At 33.3% G+C, this 17,547-nt stretch overlaps 4 protein-coding genes across 10 annotated transcripts in view; 1 reads left to right on the forward strand and 3 right to left on the reverse strand.

The window, feature by feature from the left end:
• The window catches only part of LOC126752380 (EF-hand domain-containing protein D2 homolog), a 46,341-nt gene extending 44,086 nt beyond the window's left edge, over positions 1-2,255 (reverse strand). The window contains exon 1 of the mRNA XM_050463125.1: positions 1,363-2,255. Within this exon, the coding sequence (XP_050319082.1) occupies positions 1,363-1,652 (290 nt within the window). The 5' untranslated portion in view covers positions 1,653-2,255. The remainder of the gene's footprint in view (positions 1-1,362) is intronic.
• A 437-nt stretch (positions 2,256-2,692) lies between these two features.
• Positions 2,693-3,430, reverse strand: LOC126753888 (ER membrane protein complex subunit 5). The gene is made up of 3 exons (XM_050465632.1): positions 3,213-3,430; positions 3,100-3,152; positions 2,693-3,033 (listed from the first exon to the last, which is right to left on the reverse strand). Exons 1-3 carry the CDS (start codon positions 3,292-3,294, stop codon positions 2,797-2,799), a joined length of 372 nt encoding a protein of 123 aa, XP_050321589.1. The 5' UTR covers positions 3,295-3,430; the 3' UTR covers positions 2,693-2,796.
• A 460-nt stretch (positions 3,431-3,890) lies between these two features.
• On the forward strand, positions 3,891-10,685 carry LOC126753881 (enolase-phosphatase E1). Of its 7 annotated transcripts, none has more exons than XM_050465625.1 (5): positions 3,891-4,148; positions 4,258-4,375; positions 8,204-8,323; positions 8,644-9,660; positions 10,329-10,685. In XM_050465625.1, the coding sequence occupies exons 3-5, from the start codon at positions 8,215-8,217 to the stop codon at positions 10,535-10,537; spliced, it is 1,335 nt and encodes a 444-aa protein (XP_050321582.1). In that variant the 5' UTR covers positions 3,891-4,148; positions 4,258-4,375; positions 8,204-8,214; the 3' UTR covers positions 10,538-10,685. The 7 variants fall into 7 exon arrangements, with proteins under 7 accessions (XP_050321582.1, XP_050321584.1, XP_050321578.1 ...); XM_050465621.1 differs by lacking the exons at positions 3,891-4,148; positions 4,258-4,375 and adding exons at positions 6,267-6,679; positions 7,087-7,253; XM_050465620.1 differs by lacking the exons at positions 3,891-4,148; positions 4,258-4,375 and adding exons at positions 6,267-6,601; positions 7,087-7,253.
• A 115-nt stretch (positions 10,686-10,800) lies between these two features.
• LOC126753883 (protein psiI-like) lies at positions 10,801-16,477 on the reverse strand. Its single transcript, XM_050465628.1, has 4 exons — positions 16,249-16,477; positions 15,982-16,089; positions 11,160-12,131; positions 10,801-11,061 (listed from the first exon to the last, which is right to left on the reverse strand). Exons 1-4 carry the CDS (start codon positions 16,322-16,324, stop codon positions 10,865-10,867), a joined length of 1,353 nt encoding a protein of 450 aa, XP_050321585.1. The 5' UTR covers positions 16,325-16,477; the 3' UTR covers positions 10,801-10,864.
• Positions 16,478-17,547: the final 1,070 nt, after the last annotated feature.

Here is a 17,547-nt window from a genome sequence, read left to right on the forward strand (position 1 = left end):
CTCTTTATATGTGCGTTTTAATCATTTATTTAACATATGTTAATTGTTTATCTATTTTTATCAAATCACGTTGTCAAATTTAATATTAATTTTCCAAACGGAAATTGCAATATGAAAAACTTTTCAAGCAATAAAAAATGTACACCGTAACAAAATTAACAGAAAACCTGCAGTTACACACGTATTTACATACTTCGCACGATAATATTTAGTAACATAAAACAAAATTTTTAAACAAAAAATACCCAAGAAGTTGCGTTGAGAACGCTGAATCAATTACATGCGATAATCATATGCACGATTTTACTATTATAACTACTCATATAAAAATTATGTAAATTTTGTGGTAAACGGAAAAGCGCATACGTAAGAAATATGCGTAAGCTTCTTTTTAAACTGTAAGCAACATGCATATAAACATTGTAGGTAGAGAATGCGCCAGCGTGTCTGGCTGCCGGCTACATGACAATAATCATGATTACAGTAATAGGTACACACGCATTTACACAAACTTACAAATACACATACATATAAACAGATGAAGATGTGAACAAGAAGCGATTGGAGGCAGAGTGACTAACTGGCAGACAGCAAGCTAGCCAGTTAGACAGTCAGCAAAGACGTCATGTCAATATGTACTGACACGATCTGCGGTTAATTCATAAATTATTAAACAGTCTCACCAACACGAGGAAGTGCACACAATGCAAATGTAATATCTATTATAGAGACGGGCATGAACGGCAGTGATAGTGAGAAAAATGTGACACGCTCTGCCAACAACAAAACCAAAAAGCAAAGTAAACCATTGCTCCACATGAAAGCGTTGCATATCAACCACTGCATAATCCAATGCAGCGAAGACCGCTGAGCCGCTGAATATGTTTTGCATCATATCTTGTTTGTTTGCTACACTTTTTTCGTTTACTGTTGATTTACATTTTCCATACGCTTCAATGCAGTCTCGTGACTGCGAAGTAATTTCAGGGTAACGTGGGTGGGTTGTGGCTTGCCGGTGGTGGGAGCTGATGACATTGATGTTTGCATTAGCTTGACAGGGGCTGAAGTATTCTTCGGCATTATGAATTATACACCCTTTCGCATGACATACGACATCTACATACATATGTACATACTACATGCACGCATTAAGCTAAAAATATATGTATGTGCATTTGTTGTTAGTGACCTTGGGAAAGGATGTTGTCATTCAAGGCTATTGATATTCCACGTTTTTTGAATAAACATTCAAGCCTTATTGCACATCCCTAACCATCTAGATATATTCAAGTAGCCTTATATCTAATTATAAAAATTGTTCGTAACCATGTTTAAGCGAAATAATTTTTTAAAAAGACTCACTTGTTAAAGGTTTTTTGATAATCCTTAATTTGTTTCCTTGAGAATTCGTGGAATTCCGTATATACATTAACCACTTTGAATTGATGTGGCACTTCAATGCCAGCTTCCTGCGAATCCATAATTACTTGTCTGCGATTCAGAATATGTGTTAGTTCAGACGAGTCGCTGCCTGCGGAGGACGAATCACAGCTGCCCGGTCGTCCCAACGATGGTCTACTCCCACTGCCATTGCTGATGGGCACACCAGTTACAGATGACGATGCAGATGATGCATTTGATGATACCGACATTTTGGTGAAAATTATGCTTTTTGTGCGTTATAAAAATTGAAAACTCGGTACCTCACTTGCACAGGGCGTATTTTCGAATAGTTTTTACCTTGCACTTTATGTTAACGTTGCAGTTGCAGGTGTACACGAATGTTTCACTTGTTTATTTTATATTTCACTTCAAATACTTTTTTCAATGGGTAGGTCATCAAGTACACACCCTTATCAAGTCGGAATACGAATGACAGGATAAAAAGGACAGCAGTGTTAACACACACACAATGTCACTGACAAAATGACGAACACTTGTGAAAACCGATTTTCGACAAAAATAGAATAAGGATACAGAAATGTTTAAAAATACAAATACGCGGACAAAATTTCGACGTTGAGTATCAAATGCCGTCAAGTGTGGGTGGATAGCGTAAAACTCTGTTTGTTACCGCAGTAGTTTTAAACCGTGATATATGAATATTTTTCAAAATTTTTATAGTTTTACTATAATAATTATTATACCTTTCAATTCTACTTTTTCTTTATTTAACTAATTTCCGTTACTTTTTACCGCACAACGAGCGCTATCAAAAAACGAACGTCCGCACACAATCACGAAAATAATTGCAATGAAATAAAGAAACACAACACTGGCCGAAATGGCCTTTTCCAATTGGAGATTGAGGGTTGCCGTATTAAATAAATGAGCTAACACATGTATGATTGCCAGATTTTACATATTAAAATTTTTTCAATACATGCTATTTTCGTCATAAGCTTTTAGTATTACATATTTGAAGACTATATTTTTATTTACAGCTTTAATAATGTTTATCAGTTTATATAATTTGAGGAATAACTTTTAATTTACAGCTTAATTAATTTGTATCAATTTAAGCGCAAATATCATGTTGGCGGATTTTACATTGAGGAATCACAGATGCGCCGAGGCATTTTTTATTCAAAACGCCGACGTACGGCACAATTTCTTGTATATTTATTTAGCAAATAATAAAATTGAACAAATTCTTTGAAAGGTTCTATAAAATATACCTGAGCTTACGCAGTTTCTGGATTTATTCGAAAAATTTCGATTTATTGGATTTGCAAATATAGCTTACAAAGAATGTAAACACAAATACTAATTTACGACTAAACACAATTTTCTTTGCTAATAATCTACATCTAGACTACTCTTGTTGCCAACGTTTGTTGTCGGTTCGGCTTCATAATTTTGATATAAAGCCATACCACGATGATTGAATGTGTAAAATGAAGGCAAGTTACCCAATGTATCCCAGGATTTCTCTTGCATGTCGACCGTGGCACGTATTTCTTTAAAATTACCAACCACTTGTATTAAATTGTACACGACCACCAGCAGGCTGACAACAGTCTGCACGATTACCTATAAGGGAAAATAACAACATTTTAATATGAATCAAGCGCATTGTGTTAAAACAGTTGTACTTACATCTACTGGTAGATGTGTCCAGTCTTGTTCCGTCAGCCGCAAATAGGTGCGATCTAGAAATTGACAAAATGCAATTTAATTCAGGCTCTGCTTCGGCTTACCGGAATACTTACGATGTGCAGCTGAAAAAGCGGCGTGCAATAAACTTATTAAACCGGTAATTAACATGATACGATTCACAATTTTTGTGCCCATTTTGCAGTATTAGTTACTAACTGAATTTATTGAATAAATAATTATAATTTATGAAAATAAATTGAAGAAATCCAGAAGTTTAATTACTGGCTGACACACACTGCAATGGAAAAATATTCTTATAAACAGCTGTTCTGTGATAGGGGTGAGTGCGCGTTGCACGAATGTGGTTATCGATTATTGCTTGCTGTAAACAAATAGAAAGTTGTGGTGAAATATATTTGAAGTGCTTATATATTAAATAATTTAAATTTATTTAAAGCAGCTACTTTTTTATTATTTGCTGAGTTGATTTAATCATTATATAATATATTTAGTATAGTGTAGATATATCACAAGAAATATAGCGATAGTTGCTACACAAATATCACTGGCATTATAACAACAGTGCATGCAAAACTGTTGCGTTGTAAAATGTAATGAACGATTTATTTCTAAGTACATATGTATGCATTTCAAAGCCGTTTTGTTGTCATATATGCTTTTTTATAATTAATTATTTGTATTATTAATTACTTTATATTTATTTCATACACTATATTATTTCGATAACTTATCAGCACTTCGATAACCAACAAAACTGTTTCTCACGGAAATGACATTACTTACCGCCATTTTTTTCCAAGCAAAGGAGCTTTTGCTAATTCGGAACAATTGTGCATTATTTGAACGTTTGTTGTTAAAATTATAAGCTAATAATAGTGAATTTATTGAAAATGTGCATTTCAAAGCAAATTATTGAAAATGTGTGTTTAAAGTTAAAGAGAGGGAGTTTAAAGCTAATCAGCCCAAAAGGAGACATAGTGTGATATGGTTTGAAATGCTGTATTTTTAGCAGCCTTCTGGAAAGGCAAGTTTATTTTTATCATGTGATATCCTTTTTCAATTATTTATGCATAATTATATACATATACTCAAATACATACTTATATTTACATACATATATTATTACTATCAAGGGAGAATATTGATTTTCACGGGGAGCATATGAATATTTGGTTCAACATGTCGTGATTGACAACATTTGAAATGGCATAATGCGTCGTTTATGTCAAAGGCGAATAGATAAATTGAATTAAAGGTAATTATAGTTAAAAATAGCCTGAATTTCAATTACAATTATACCAGCATGCTAATTACATCACAATTGTGCACATTGAAGTCGCCAATTTTTTGCACAAAACACCGTCTGAACCCCTATTTGATACGCAATAATATGTATAGCCAGCATTTATAAAATACTTACATATATGTACATATGTACATATATTAATCTCTAGAAATATCTACATATGGATTGATATGTATATCTACATGTGTGTGCGCAACTATGTGTAACTGACTCATGATTAAATATTTATAAGGGCAATTTTGGTTATTATTGTAAGGTTTATTTGCCTTGTATTTATGGCATATTAGTCAGTGAAGACAATAGCAGCTATAAATATTCTGCTATTGACTGAAAACTTAATCGTGTTTATCGCCAATGCACTTGTAAATGTTTATACACATGTATATGTAAGCGTAATGTAATGTACCGTTAGCTCTATATTTATCAAAGTAAGATAAGCGTGTTTACATGTTATTCATAACTGAGATATTGGCAAAGCTAATATATTTGACCCCTGTCGTGGCCCACTTGCTGCAAAGCGCATACCTGCTGCAAATCTTATGTCTTGGATACATATGCATTTATGTATGTACATTTGTGAGCATTATGTTTGTTTAAAATACAGATATGATTATTGATAACGTTTGGATAATCATAAATTTCCAACGAGGTCATGGACACCATTTAAGTCGGTTTACCTTGAACAGTGTATATTAAATTTGACAATAAGTTTGTAATATCTAGAATGCAACGTCGGATACTCTATATATGTATGTATGTCATTCCCATGACAGTCGGGTCTACGTATCCGGATCAGTTCAAGGTCTGTCAACTCGGCAGAATTCTGCTGCTACAACAACAGCAACAACAATAACAACCCTATATATTATCAGCGTGACGATTTGTCGCGATTAGTCGTCTGTATACTAGTCCCTCAGTCAGATATCGATCTCAAATTTTGCACATGTTCTTTTCTCCCCAAGAAATAAGTCATTTGTCGAAATCTCTGGTATCGGTTTACTATAGGATATTGCGGCCCTACAAACTGAAATAATCAAACTCATGTTAACGACTTTTTTGTTCACTTTTGTCCTATAAGAACTGCACTTATGAAGGGTATTGTAGCTTCATTGCGGTCTTTTTTGTTATTTTTAATTCTTAAAATTTAAAGAAAAGTATTGTCACTACCACTTCCAAATTTTTTTTCACCTCTCTGTAGAAACACTGTGCGTGTCTATCTTTTCAAAACAGCCAAAGTCACGGACACCAATCGTGTTCCCACGTTCATTTTTTAGTGTTTTCGTGGTGAATATCTAATGCTTCCCTTACACATGCTAGCGAATGTCAAGTGGCAATCTCATTAAAATTTCATAATTTCAAGAATCAATATGAATCTACGGGTCATTAAGCTGAGCTAACATATCGATTTCACTTTTTTGAGTTAATTAATGCATGTTATCGTCATATATTAGCATTTAAAAATATTCTCCAGTATAGACACATAAAAATTACCGCTATATGCAAAACACTTATTCCTTAATTGCATGCGATACAGTTAACTAAAGTCATATATACACATATCGAATAATTTTATATAAGCATTTTTTTCCAACGCAACCCACTCATTTCGCCTAACAGCTGAGGAGCACCGCACAGCGCGGATTCCCAGCCAATTTGGCGACCACACGCCAACAATTGCTTCTACTTCACATCATAACTTATTTAGTATGCACTGTGCGAGATAGACATCAGCATTTGCTATAAAGCCCTTGCAATTAACCTAAAAAAGAAATGTATACCAGCAACAAATACATGCATATGTATGTATGTAAATGTGTGGGTAAATGTACCTTTAGGCCCAAATGTCGTGGGTCAAGCCCACGCCTCACAAAAATACATGACAAATAACTTTCATTATATTGTATTTCTTTGTATTTAATTTAATTGTTTTCAAATATTGATGACTATAAACTGGAATCGTACACGTATGATGTTCATCATACGCAGTGTCATTCGTCAAGTTGTGCAAGAGTTATCATGTCAAATATTGGCTCGGCTTGATTGGTGACCAGATTAAAAGTGCAGTTTCTTTGTTGCGCTTGTTGTTGTTGGCTATAGATTATGTGTGGTTTTTTCCGTTATTATCGCTGCTGTGTGTTTTAACATTAAATGAATGCTGATAAATTTGTTTAATTTGTAATTGAGCTGCAAAGCGTTATGTGCAAAAAAAAAAACAAAATACAAATAATGATAAAAAATAAAATAATGTGAACTGTAAAATATTCGATAAAAAATATGAAAATATTTGCTACTATAGAGGCTAGAGGACAGCATTTACAGGATGTGCCAATACGAAAAAATAAGAAAACAAATAAAAAATAATAATTTTTTAATAAACAAATTTTTAATTAAAAAAAAAGTAAATCGTACAAAATAATGAAACCAAGCAAAATAAAATATTTAAATTTTTTTTAAATGCAAACAAAAAATAATTTAAAAAAAATTACCAAAAAAATTAAAATATAAAATGAAAAAAAAAATTAATAATAATATCAAAAAACTAATTAATTAATATCAAATAGTTATTTGTATTTCTGTTCATATTAACACACCCTGTAAATCTTATGTCACACATTAATTAAGCCGAGTGTGGTTAAAAAACATATCACGTTTAATTTCAGCACGAGTTGTGCAGCAGCGTCTGTCAGTAGCAGACAAAGTCGGTTATAGTATTCTCAAAACGTTTAAAATATAAAAAATCCACAAAAAACCTAAAGACTAAAAATGAAGAGTATCGTTTGGTTGATTTATGTGAGCAGCATAGTCATCATGCGAATCAAAGCTGCGGGTACTGTTATGCTATACATATGTACATATATATATAAAATTGCTTGATAGTTAGCAAATCTCACGCGATGTTAATGTTTATTTAAGGATTCATTTTTTGAGTTAAAAATTGCTAAAAATTACTAAACGGAAAAAAAAACTTAAATAAATATAATATAAATGAAAAAAAACATATAATAAATATATATATATATGTATATATTAAATATTTAAAAGTGGCGTGGCAGTGAGATTATAATTCAGATATAGTATTTTATAAGTGCGTAAAGAAATCAGAAATTCGAAAATGTAAAAACTTTAAACTTAAAACCTGGAGTATCCTTATTTTAATCGACAGCTGGCGCAGATACTTGCAATTGTAGATAATATTTTTAAGAATTTATTTAACGCCTCTTGATGTTGTAATTCAATGCAGATATTGTAAAATGTGCCTCAAATATATTTCGACAATAAATGAGGATCTTTTGTTATGTATTTAGGAGTTCTTGGCATTAAGAGATCGTCTCAGTGTGAAATTTTCGAAAAATCGATTTTTTTGTTGCATTATCAGATAGGATATATGCACCGTAATAAATATTCTCTTAAATTTTGAAAACGAAATTCAAATTATTACGGTCGCTACAGCGTCTATTGTAGAAAGGGAACAGGGAGCGAGACAATCTTTTTTTCAGAATGGTATTTTTCAAAGCGGTTTCCACTCTCAAAGAAAGAGTTTTGAAGATATCTAGCAAACATTTTTTACTTCATTCTCTATCGCGCTATGGAAGTTGTTTTGTTTTTTTTTTTTAATCTTCCTAATTTTTTCCAACGAAAAACTGTCGAAAAAATGGCCAAATTCGATACTTTTTGTTCAACCCGCCGCCATTTTGTCAAATTAAAAAAAAACTCTCCATAGCGTGATAGCGACTTTCTTACAGATTAATAATCATTTTGATCGGTATTTTTTTATAGAACATTCTGCGATGTGTTCTATGTGTGTGGACCCCGCTACACCAAAATGTGAAAGCCCAGACAATACAAAGCTGGACAGAACAATCGATTGCAAGGAGCAAGCATGTGTTCTAGCTATGGGTAAGTAAAAATTCTAAATTCTATAAATATATTGAGAATTTTGTTATACTACTGTGGGCAAAAATTAGTAAGACTTTTTAATGTAAATTTCGTGCGAGAAACCATTCTTCGAAATATTTTTTATTATTACGAACAAAGTCTTACTATTTTTTGTAATTTAAACCCAATTATCAAAAAAGAAACAAATTTAAATCTGTTGAGAATTATAACATCTAGTATTTTAGAAAAGTTAAAAAAAGTTACAAACTTACTTATAAAAACAATATACTAATATTTTTAATTTAATATTAATTGTGTAAACTATAACCGTTACATTCTAGACAAAGAAACAGATTACGTATGTGTTTTGGAGGATAAAAGCAAACAGAGTTCTCAACTAGAAGTTGAAGTTATAGACGAGCAATCGCAAGCAACCGTACTGCCGGTGCCACTAGCTTTACAAATGGTGACAACTGAGGCAACTGGGGGTGCGACAGATACATCGAAAGAGATTGACAATCCCGCGGATATTGGTGACAATGGTAATGCAGAAGCAGAGGATAATGTACAAGTTGAGGAGCAGCATGCCGCTGCCCAGCCAAACGAAGCTCAACAAGAAAACAGTGATGCCAATGACAAATCCTCGGAAAAAGTGAAAGAACCGCAGCCAGTTGAAACTGAACACAATGAAGATCAAGAGGTTGCGGCTGGTGTCGAGCAAATAACGAATGTCGATGGTAACGCAGAGGCGACACAAGTCAGTAGCGCTGAAGATGTGGCTGAGGTGCAACCAGTGGAACAACCCGCAGCAGTGGAGCCGGAAAATGAAGGGCCATCGCCGGATTATCCTGCTGATGCACCAGCCATAAATGAGGGTGAAGCAAATGCAGAAGTTCAGAGCCCCACTGCGACTGCTGAAAAACCGGGAGACACAGAGCAAACAGTACCGCAGAATACGAACGACATTAATGACGCTGATGATGAGGGCGATGTAAACAAGGACGCGGATACGAATAAAGACGAAGTATCGGTAAACAATTATGACGAACAAAATGCCATGAATAGTGGTGTAACTACTGTGGTAGAACACGGTGACGATTCAACGTCGAATGTGGGTGAGCCCGAAAAACCCGCAGCGGACAATGCTAAACCACAGGGTGTTGAATCTAGTGATGCAGCAAATGCTCCACCAACTGTCATAGTGGACAACACTTCGCCGCCAGTGAATGCGAATCAACTCTTGAGCTGCTACTCTTGCAGCAGCACCACGGATGCAAAGTGTGCGCCGGGTCCTGGTAGAGCGATGAACTGCCAACCCATCGAAAATAAACAGAATGGCTGCTACACGCTGTACAAGGGTAAGTGAATTGATAATTATAACTCAATTTTTACTCAAGTCACAGCTTGAACGGATGGATGGACGGACGAATAGACAGACAGTTACTGGGATTTCAACTCGTCTCGTCATCCTGATCATTTACATACATATATACATACATACAATATAACCCTATATCTATCTCGCTTAGTTTTAGGTGATACGTACAACCGTTAGGTGAACAAAACTATTATACCCTGTAGCAACATGTTGCAAGAGCATAAAAAACTACTACAAACTCATTTTATTTATAAATTTTTAAATCTGATTTTCACTCTTAAAAAATCTAAATTGAGGAAAAATTTTTAAATTTAATTTTTAATTTCAAAAAAAATTATATTTCAAACAAATTTTTATTTCGAAAAAAATCGCCTTTGACTTAGGAACTAAAAATTAAATTAAATTTTAAAATTATACTATTAAAAACTAAAATATTTCAATAAAAAAACATAAGAAAATTAAATTTTCACTTTTTAATTATTTTTTATTATATTAAATAATTTTTAATATCAAAATAATTTAATTAAAAAATTCGCAACTCTCTTTGTGTCAAATATAAATTTTTCTGCTCACATTGAATAGGACAGAGTTTGTCCATTACTCTATCAATAATAATATTAATAAACCCTAACCTCAATCTTCTTTCAGCTGACACAAATGTTACCACACGCGGCTGCATTTCAGAACTCACCAATGAAGGCCTCAAATACTGCAAGTCCAACTCAAAACAATGCATTTTGTGCTATGACAAGGCTTGCAACAATCTCTTGGCGCCTTCGGCTGCTATCCAAAGCAATTCACAGTTAAGTCTTTGGCTGGGTCTGGCAAGTTTTATGCTAGCTACATTTATGCTTTAAACTAAATAATGAATAAAAACCGTGTTTGCAAGATTTTAGTAAATTTAAGCTCTATGTATCCGGATATAAATTTTAATTACTTTTTACGCAAACTGTGCAAATCCAATGTGAAATAAATAAAAATTGTTTTTCTTTTTCTTTACATAAATTTTTTTATTTATTTACTAATAGTTAAAGCGCATACTGTAATCTAGTGCACATATGTAATGAATGTATGTCAATAGGTAGGATTGTAAATTACTATATTTTAAAGTACATATACATATATGGTATATAAAAGTATATTTAAATTTTTGCAATAGTATATTTTGTTAGTGTACATATATTTTATTTCATACGCCACAACGTGAAGAGCACAGCTGGCAGTAAGCCATTTGTTAAGAAGAAATACCCAGCGCCGCTGGACTTATTATTACAATTAGTTGTGTTACAGACTTCGCAGCTACTGTTTTCCGGGTCATTGCAAATATATTGATCGCGATCTTCCAAATCGATCAGGCATCCACGTATAAGCAAATTGGTTCCTAAAAAGTTGAAAAAAGTGTTACAGCCACCGTAGCAAACTTAATATATTCACTCAATATGTTCAGGGTATAACTATTTGCATTATTAAATTACTTACTCCAAACGCCGGTAAAACATTTCATGTCCTCATTTGATTGCACTAGATTTGTGCACTTTTCGCCGACAATTTCTTCCGGAGCGGAGCGACAGTTCTTATTTTCATCACTTCGGCAACGAATACAGGTGAAATTTTGTGTATCAGCATTATTACAACCATTCGCATTTGTACAAGTTGCACAATTTGTGCCAGCTTCACACGCTGTTTGGTCGGCATCATCAAGATCGTAGAAACAGCCGCGCGTTACCGTACCATTCTCAAAGGTACGTGTGTAACATTTACCTTCGGCTGAGTATAGGATTTGTTTTTCACAACTCTTAGCCGCGCTGGTCTCGTGTCCCCATGCACATAGATCATTGTCCGAGCATTGTATGCACTTCAACAATTGCTCAGTTTGGTAACCATAGCTGTTGCACGCATTTGCATTACAAGTTTTACACTTTTCGTCGTTTGTTGCGCATTTATTCTGCTCGCCGACATCTGACGTGCAGCCGCGTGTCACATGTGTTTCATCGCTGCCATACATATAACAGGCATCGTTCGCCACGTACTGTGTGCACGGCAATGCGCTGCTACTTGCTTGAGCATCTGCACAAGCAGCAACCGTATCATTGCATTGAAAGCATGTGAGGCGATCCTGCGGAAATATGCCAAGATTACAAGCGCCACCCGTACACATTTGACATGTCTTTTCATCGGTGCATGTCTTGGCGATCTCATCTGTCACACAGCCACGTTCGGTCTTCTTTTCCAACACGCTGATCATGCATTTGCTATCGGCTTTTTCGCAAATAACATTATTCACTCCTGATGCATCGGTTTGAGCACACGTTGGGTCATCATCCGAATTGCAAGACTTACAGACATTAAAATTATTGCATTTTTCTGTACCGCTACAAGTAACGCAGCTTGGTGCCTGGCACTCAGTCACTTTGTCATCATCCAAACAACCACGCGAAATGGTGAGGTTAGCTGTGAAGAGAGTGTATGTTACTCATATTAGACTTTTTGCGTTTAAAAGTTTGTATTTATTTATTTTATTGATTAATTAGGAGGCTTCAATGAATTTGCAAAATCAGCTGTTTGTATGAAATGCTTACAAATATTACATATGTATATGCATACATGCATAATAGTGCATAATTTGGCAGGTATAATAAATTCAACTCTACTTTGCAAAATTAAGAAATCATCGATTTATGCTATTATCGATTCGTAACATTCAGGCTTTTATAATTACCTTAGCAATTTTTAATACTAAATGAGTTACAAATTTAACACAATCGTCTCTAACGTTTATTATAATATAAGTTATAGTTACATAACTTTGAAATAAATTTAAAAATACTTCCGTTCCATTTATATTGTATGTTCATAGTGAAATATCAGCGAGTACATGAGTTATAAACAGTTTGACTAGCAAGGTAAACAGTGCTGGTTGGCAGACTTCAGGGTTTCAAGGCTTAACCTTTAATTTGTATTCTTTGGCTTGTAAGGAATATGCACAATGTTGTTATTTAGTGCAATATTAAATATTTTTTAATTAATAATTTTTATTAACGCATAATTGTGTTTATTTCATAAAAAATGTGAATGAAAAGGGCATGTGAATGCAAACATTTTAACTTTTGTTGGTTATATTTATCCTGCACTGTAGTCATATGGTAGACATTTTGGCTTACACTGGCTGCTAAATATAAGAATTTCTTGCCGCTGGTAAGACAATTTACTAAAAACTAGTGAAAAGCAATCGTGTGTATTCATGCTGGTATATATTTTGTGAATATAAACTATAATATAAATTACTAATTAAGAAAGGGTAAAAATTAAATAAAATCTGCACTTTTAATTTAATAAAATTATAAAGCAAATATATCGCAATTAAAAAAATGCAACTCTGTGCATAGCCAAATTTGACCGCCATTTCCAATGCTTGCTGTCAGTTTCCGTTTCATTTTGTGCTAAAGTAATTCACTCTGCCGAAGCTCTTGTGCGAATTGTGAATTTTCTATTAAAAAAGTCGATTTCAGTTATTTTTTCATTATAACGTGTTAGCTTTATGTGTTTGCTATAGAAAATAAGTGAAAAATGTGCGCCGGCAGTGCAAATAAACGGTTTATATTGTGTTGTGAAAAAGTGGCCGCTGCAAGTCGGAGTGCCGGTCAAGTGTGAGGAGTTTCTTTAAGTATTTGAAATTATTATAGGTTTTACGACAACATATTCCGTTTCTACACACTTTAAACGCAATTAAGGTAAGTTGTTTGTTATATTTAATAATGTTTTATTACTTTATATGTAAATATGCCAGCGCATTTGCTGCGTTGTGTTTTGCTTATAAAGTGCAGTTGTGTGTGCGCTGGCAATATTGACAGCACAGTTACTTTTGTTGGCTTTCATGCGATTTTTTTGATGTTTAGCGAAATAAATATGTTGCATGAGTGCCAAATTATATTTTATTCATTACATTGCTAACGAAATGTTTATTAGTGGGTTAAAATGACACAATATGTATACTCGCAATGGCGATAGGTGTTCTTTTACCGAAGTCAGCAACATTAGTCAATATAGCGCTGCTATTAGACATTTATATCATGCGATTTTACATTTTGTACGAATAGCATCCTTGAAATAATTATTTTATGTTATATTTAGAACAAAAAATGTTGTGCATTTAATTATTTAAATATACTTAATAATGATTTAGTAGTTTTGGAAAAATTAAATTTAGTAGAAAATCATAAATTTTAGTTGTGTCAATGTTTACGCAACTTTTGATATTGCTTTGATCGTAAATGGTCCTAAAACAGACAGAGCTGGAACAAATTCATTCAGAGCTGGATCAAATTCATACATGTTGTTGTTCTTTCACACTTGACGCGCTCAAATTTTTCATTTAGTGATTAGGAGTATTTAGGAAGCAAATCAAAATAGTTTTTAGTTAACCCGGCAGATTTGGCATAGTTGAGGTTACAATTTCACAAAAAAACAAAAAAAAAATGAAACAAGAAAAAAACGCTAAAATCGGCTGCATTGAAGCTGTAGTATCCTTCATAGTTGCATTTTTATAGCAACTTTAGGTAAATAAACTTAAAAACGTATGTAACCTGCTGCTGTCATTTTGAAAGTTTGCTATATGTCATAGTAGTCTGATTTGGACAGCATGTTCGGATTGGATGAAAAAGTTTTCCCTACAAAAACTTGATTTCAGTTGGATCAGTTTGTAAGGCTGCTATATGGTTAGTGGTTCGATATCTGCCATTCTGACAAAACCAAAAACTGAAGGACTAGCTATACAGATACTCCACTCATCTCCGCACGCTTATCTTTTATGTATATACATATATACTTCAGTGTACAAAAACAAGATAAGTCTTCCTCAACATAAATATACACATATTTATAAAATTGTATGAATTAGCCTTAATTGACAGGTATGAGCATCAATTGTTAACATATTGTATTTATTTCATAAAAAATACCCCAGCAACTAATGTTCCATTGGTTTCCTGTCTTAATAAAATTTATAAATATTGATATTCACATACATACATATATTGTAAACGCTATAAAACCCTTTACCTTACAGAAAGTCACAGGTGCTTGGTGCCGCTGTTAACCTCGATGAAGTGTAAACAGTTGTTGAGGCTACGACAAATAAAATTGGCATGCAATATTGATAATAGTCCATGGAAGATAACAAAATAACAAAATATAATTCGTGTAGTTGATTGAAGTTCGCAACTATGTATGTATATGTATATACATATATTTTTTTTATCCAAAGCTGCTTTTTTAGTCCGTACCATGACCTATTTTACCCGATTTGCAAGATACTTTAGAAATTTGCTTCAATAATCAATTTTTTGATACTTTGGATTTTTTATTAATACCAAACTAAGTCAATTTGTCATGTTGTTGAGGCATTTTATGCCTTTGTTTGATAAGTAAAATCCACCTGCCATTTCCAATAAATACATAAATAAAGTTAATCTATCATTATTGGTTTGATTACCTGGAAAAAATACATACTCATGTCGTACATGTGTATGTTTATATGTAATTTCACAATTATGCGCTTATAGGGGTTGTCTGATAGCTCATAAAAGCCAGTAAAATGATATTGATGCATTGTGAAATGTGGTGTCTATTAAAAAATATTGCCCTGAAACATTGAACTCAAGTATTATGGTATCGAGCTGTTTTGGAAATTGAGAAATAATTTATCTATATATTTTACATTTTTTTTTTGAAAAATATTTTTTTAATAACATTGTAAAATCATTCCGAATTTTTTTGGTTTATTTATTGAAAACTTGCGTTAAATAAAACTAAATTTTAGTTAAGTTAAGTATGTTTGTATGTCATTTTCAAATAATTGAAACAATTTTTATTTCCTAACACATAAGGCATATCATAATAATTGTTAGTTTAAGACGTGCAAACTCTTCAAACAATAACTTCAAAGCGTTTTCTGCTAAAGGGGAATTTTTTCCACAGGTCTTTCTGTACTTTTACATGTGTTTCGATAAGTTTTATCGCAAAATATACATTTTCATAGAATATATTTATTAGACTATTTTCGTGTCAGTTCATTTAGTTAGATAAGCCAATAGCTGTTCAATTGTAGTCAATATTTTTACATAGTACCTACACACATGTGATACCAAATACAACAAGCGTTTGGTTCAGCTTTGGTATACTCGTATGTAGTTGCGTAAAACTTTTAACCCAAAACAATATAATTTTAATTATTATTATCAATTATTATACTCTTAAGACTAGTTACTTTCGTGAAAATACATTTATATGCACCAATACATACCGTTAATTTGTGTGAAGCAAGTTTTCGCCGAGCATGTTTTTATATCAGTGGCCTCTAAGTTTTTCAAGCAGCTTTCCGCGTCGTAACAACTATAGCAATTAATAGTATCTAATTAAAGAAAAATATTTTGAAAAAAAATATTGTTTTTTAAATTTTTTCTTAATTATTGCTATATTTTGGTAACTGCAGTAGTAATTGTTGTTTATCATTAATATTTTTTTTTGAGTTTCATTTAACTAGGCACTACTGTACTTTATCTGTTATCACCTTGTGCAGCTACGTAGCCAAGCAGCAGTGAAACGGCAAAGGTAGTTATAAACAATTTATTGTTGTGCCACATCATATTGAAGACACTGTTTTGTTCGTTTGTTTTAGTATACTCTAATGCTAACACTACTTTAATTGCTAGCAGCAGAACTCGTTTCTAAACACTTAATGTAATTTTCACTTTATTTTCGGACACTTCCGTTCACTTATACCGCTATACGGCTACTGAACTCTGCACCTTTCAGTTAAAATTTCAATATTCTGCAGGTTGGCGCAATCTTATCGCACATCGGTTGCGTTATCGTTAGATATTGCATGGTATTGTTGTGGAAAACAATTGCCAATGGAAGTGGCTTGTAAATTTCAATGAAGTGGCTTGTAAATTTCAATTTGGTTTACTAATATTTTTTTACATATATTTGCATTGGGCGCAGTTTTTATTACCAACACTGTACTGTGTTATACAAATGAAGTATACAGTGTTATACAAGACACAGGGTGTGCTGTGTGCATACAAATTTAGCAAGCTTTGCGAGATCATAGTGAGTAATGGCATGAATATTATTAAATTAAATGTTAATAAAAAATGTTATTTTAGTTTATGAAGTATACATTACATATCAAATATACTAGCATTTGAACGAAAGAAAATGAGAACGCTGAAGAAATAAGGTGCAAATGTCGGCACCACAAAAGTGGAAATAAAGAAAGACACCTTGGAACAATGAAAAGCGCGTTGGGAGCAGGGACGTCACAGTAGATGGACGGCTAGGCTAATCAGAAACATAAAAGAGTGGTTCAACAGGACACATTGTGAGGTGGCCATTTTATACCATACAGATGTTATCCGGGCGCGAATATTTTAGGAAATATCTATATAATATGGACAAAAAGAGGGGGAGCTGGACGCAGGGTGGGCGACGGTTCAATGGAGAACAGTTTTTTAGTGAACTGCACCCATTGCTGTGACGACACAATGATGATGCTGAAGATATTTTTGCAACATTCCCCGAAAAAAAAAAACAAAATGAAAAATGTCACAAATTCTTTTAGGGACTCGCCAGGTTTATATTCGTGGATATATTACATACAAGTATAATACAATAACATAAATATATCAAGTTCGTAGCCGTACCCACGTGATATTAATAGAAGCTATAAGATAAGGTAGAAAGGCGAGCATTGCACCGCGACCTTAGGTCTATTGTGTGCTCTCCTAAATCACAAAGACTCAGAAACATGCATGCCAGGGCCTTTATCCTGCGTCTGCGGACTGCTATGCTATAAGTGTTTCTTCAG

The sequence above is a fragment of the Bactrocera neohumeralis genome, chromosome 3 (genome assembly GCF_024586455.1).
Source record: "Bactrocera neohumeralis isolate Rockhampton chromosome 3, APGP_CSIRO_Bneo_wtdbg2-racon-allhic-juicebox.fasta_v2, whole genome shotgun sequence".
In the NCBI taxonomy this organism is placed as follows: Eukaryota; Metazoa; Arthropoda; class Insecta; order Diptera; family Tephritidae; genus Bactrocera; species Bactrocera neohumeralis.

Coding starts and splice junctions, on each gene's coding strand:
- LOC126753881 (XM_050465621.1), top strand. CDS start 7,190: ATGAAGAGTATCGTTTGGTTGATTTATGTGAGCAGCATAGTCATCATG. Junction 7,254..8,203: donor CATGCGAATCAAAGCTGCGG/GTACTGTTATGC, acceptor ATTTTTTTATAG/AACATTCTGCGATGTGTTCT. Junction 8,324..8,643: donor AGCATGTGTTCTAGCTATGG/GTAAGTAAAAAT, acceptor GTTACATTCTAG/ACAAAGAAACAGATTACGTA.
- LOC126753888 (XM_050465632.1), bottom strand. CDS start 3,294: ATGGGCACAAAAATTGTGAATCGTATCATGTTAATTACCGGTTTAATA. Junction 3,153..3,212: donor CGCTTTTTCAGCTGCACATC/GTAAGTATTCCG, acceptor GTCAATTTCTAG/ATCGCACCTATTTGCGGCTG. Junction 3,034..3,099: donor GGACACATCTACCAGTAGAT/GTAAGTACAACT, acceptor TTTCCCTTATAG/GTAATCGTGCAGACTGTTGT.
- LOC126753883 (XM_050465628.1), bottom strand. CDS start 16,324: ATGATGTGGCACAACAATAAATTGTTTATAACTACCTTTGCCGTTTCA. Junction 16,090..16,248: donor TGGCTACGTAGCTGCACAAG/GTGATAACAGAT, acceptor TTCTTTAATTAG/ATACTATTAATTGCTATAGT. Junction 11,062..11,159: donor ATGTTTTACCGGCGTTTGGA/GTAAGTAATTTA, acceptor TCAACTTTTTAG/GAACCAATTTGCTTATACGT.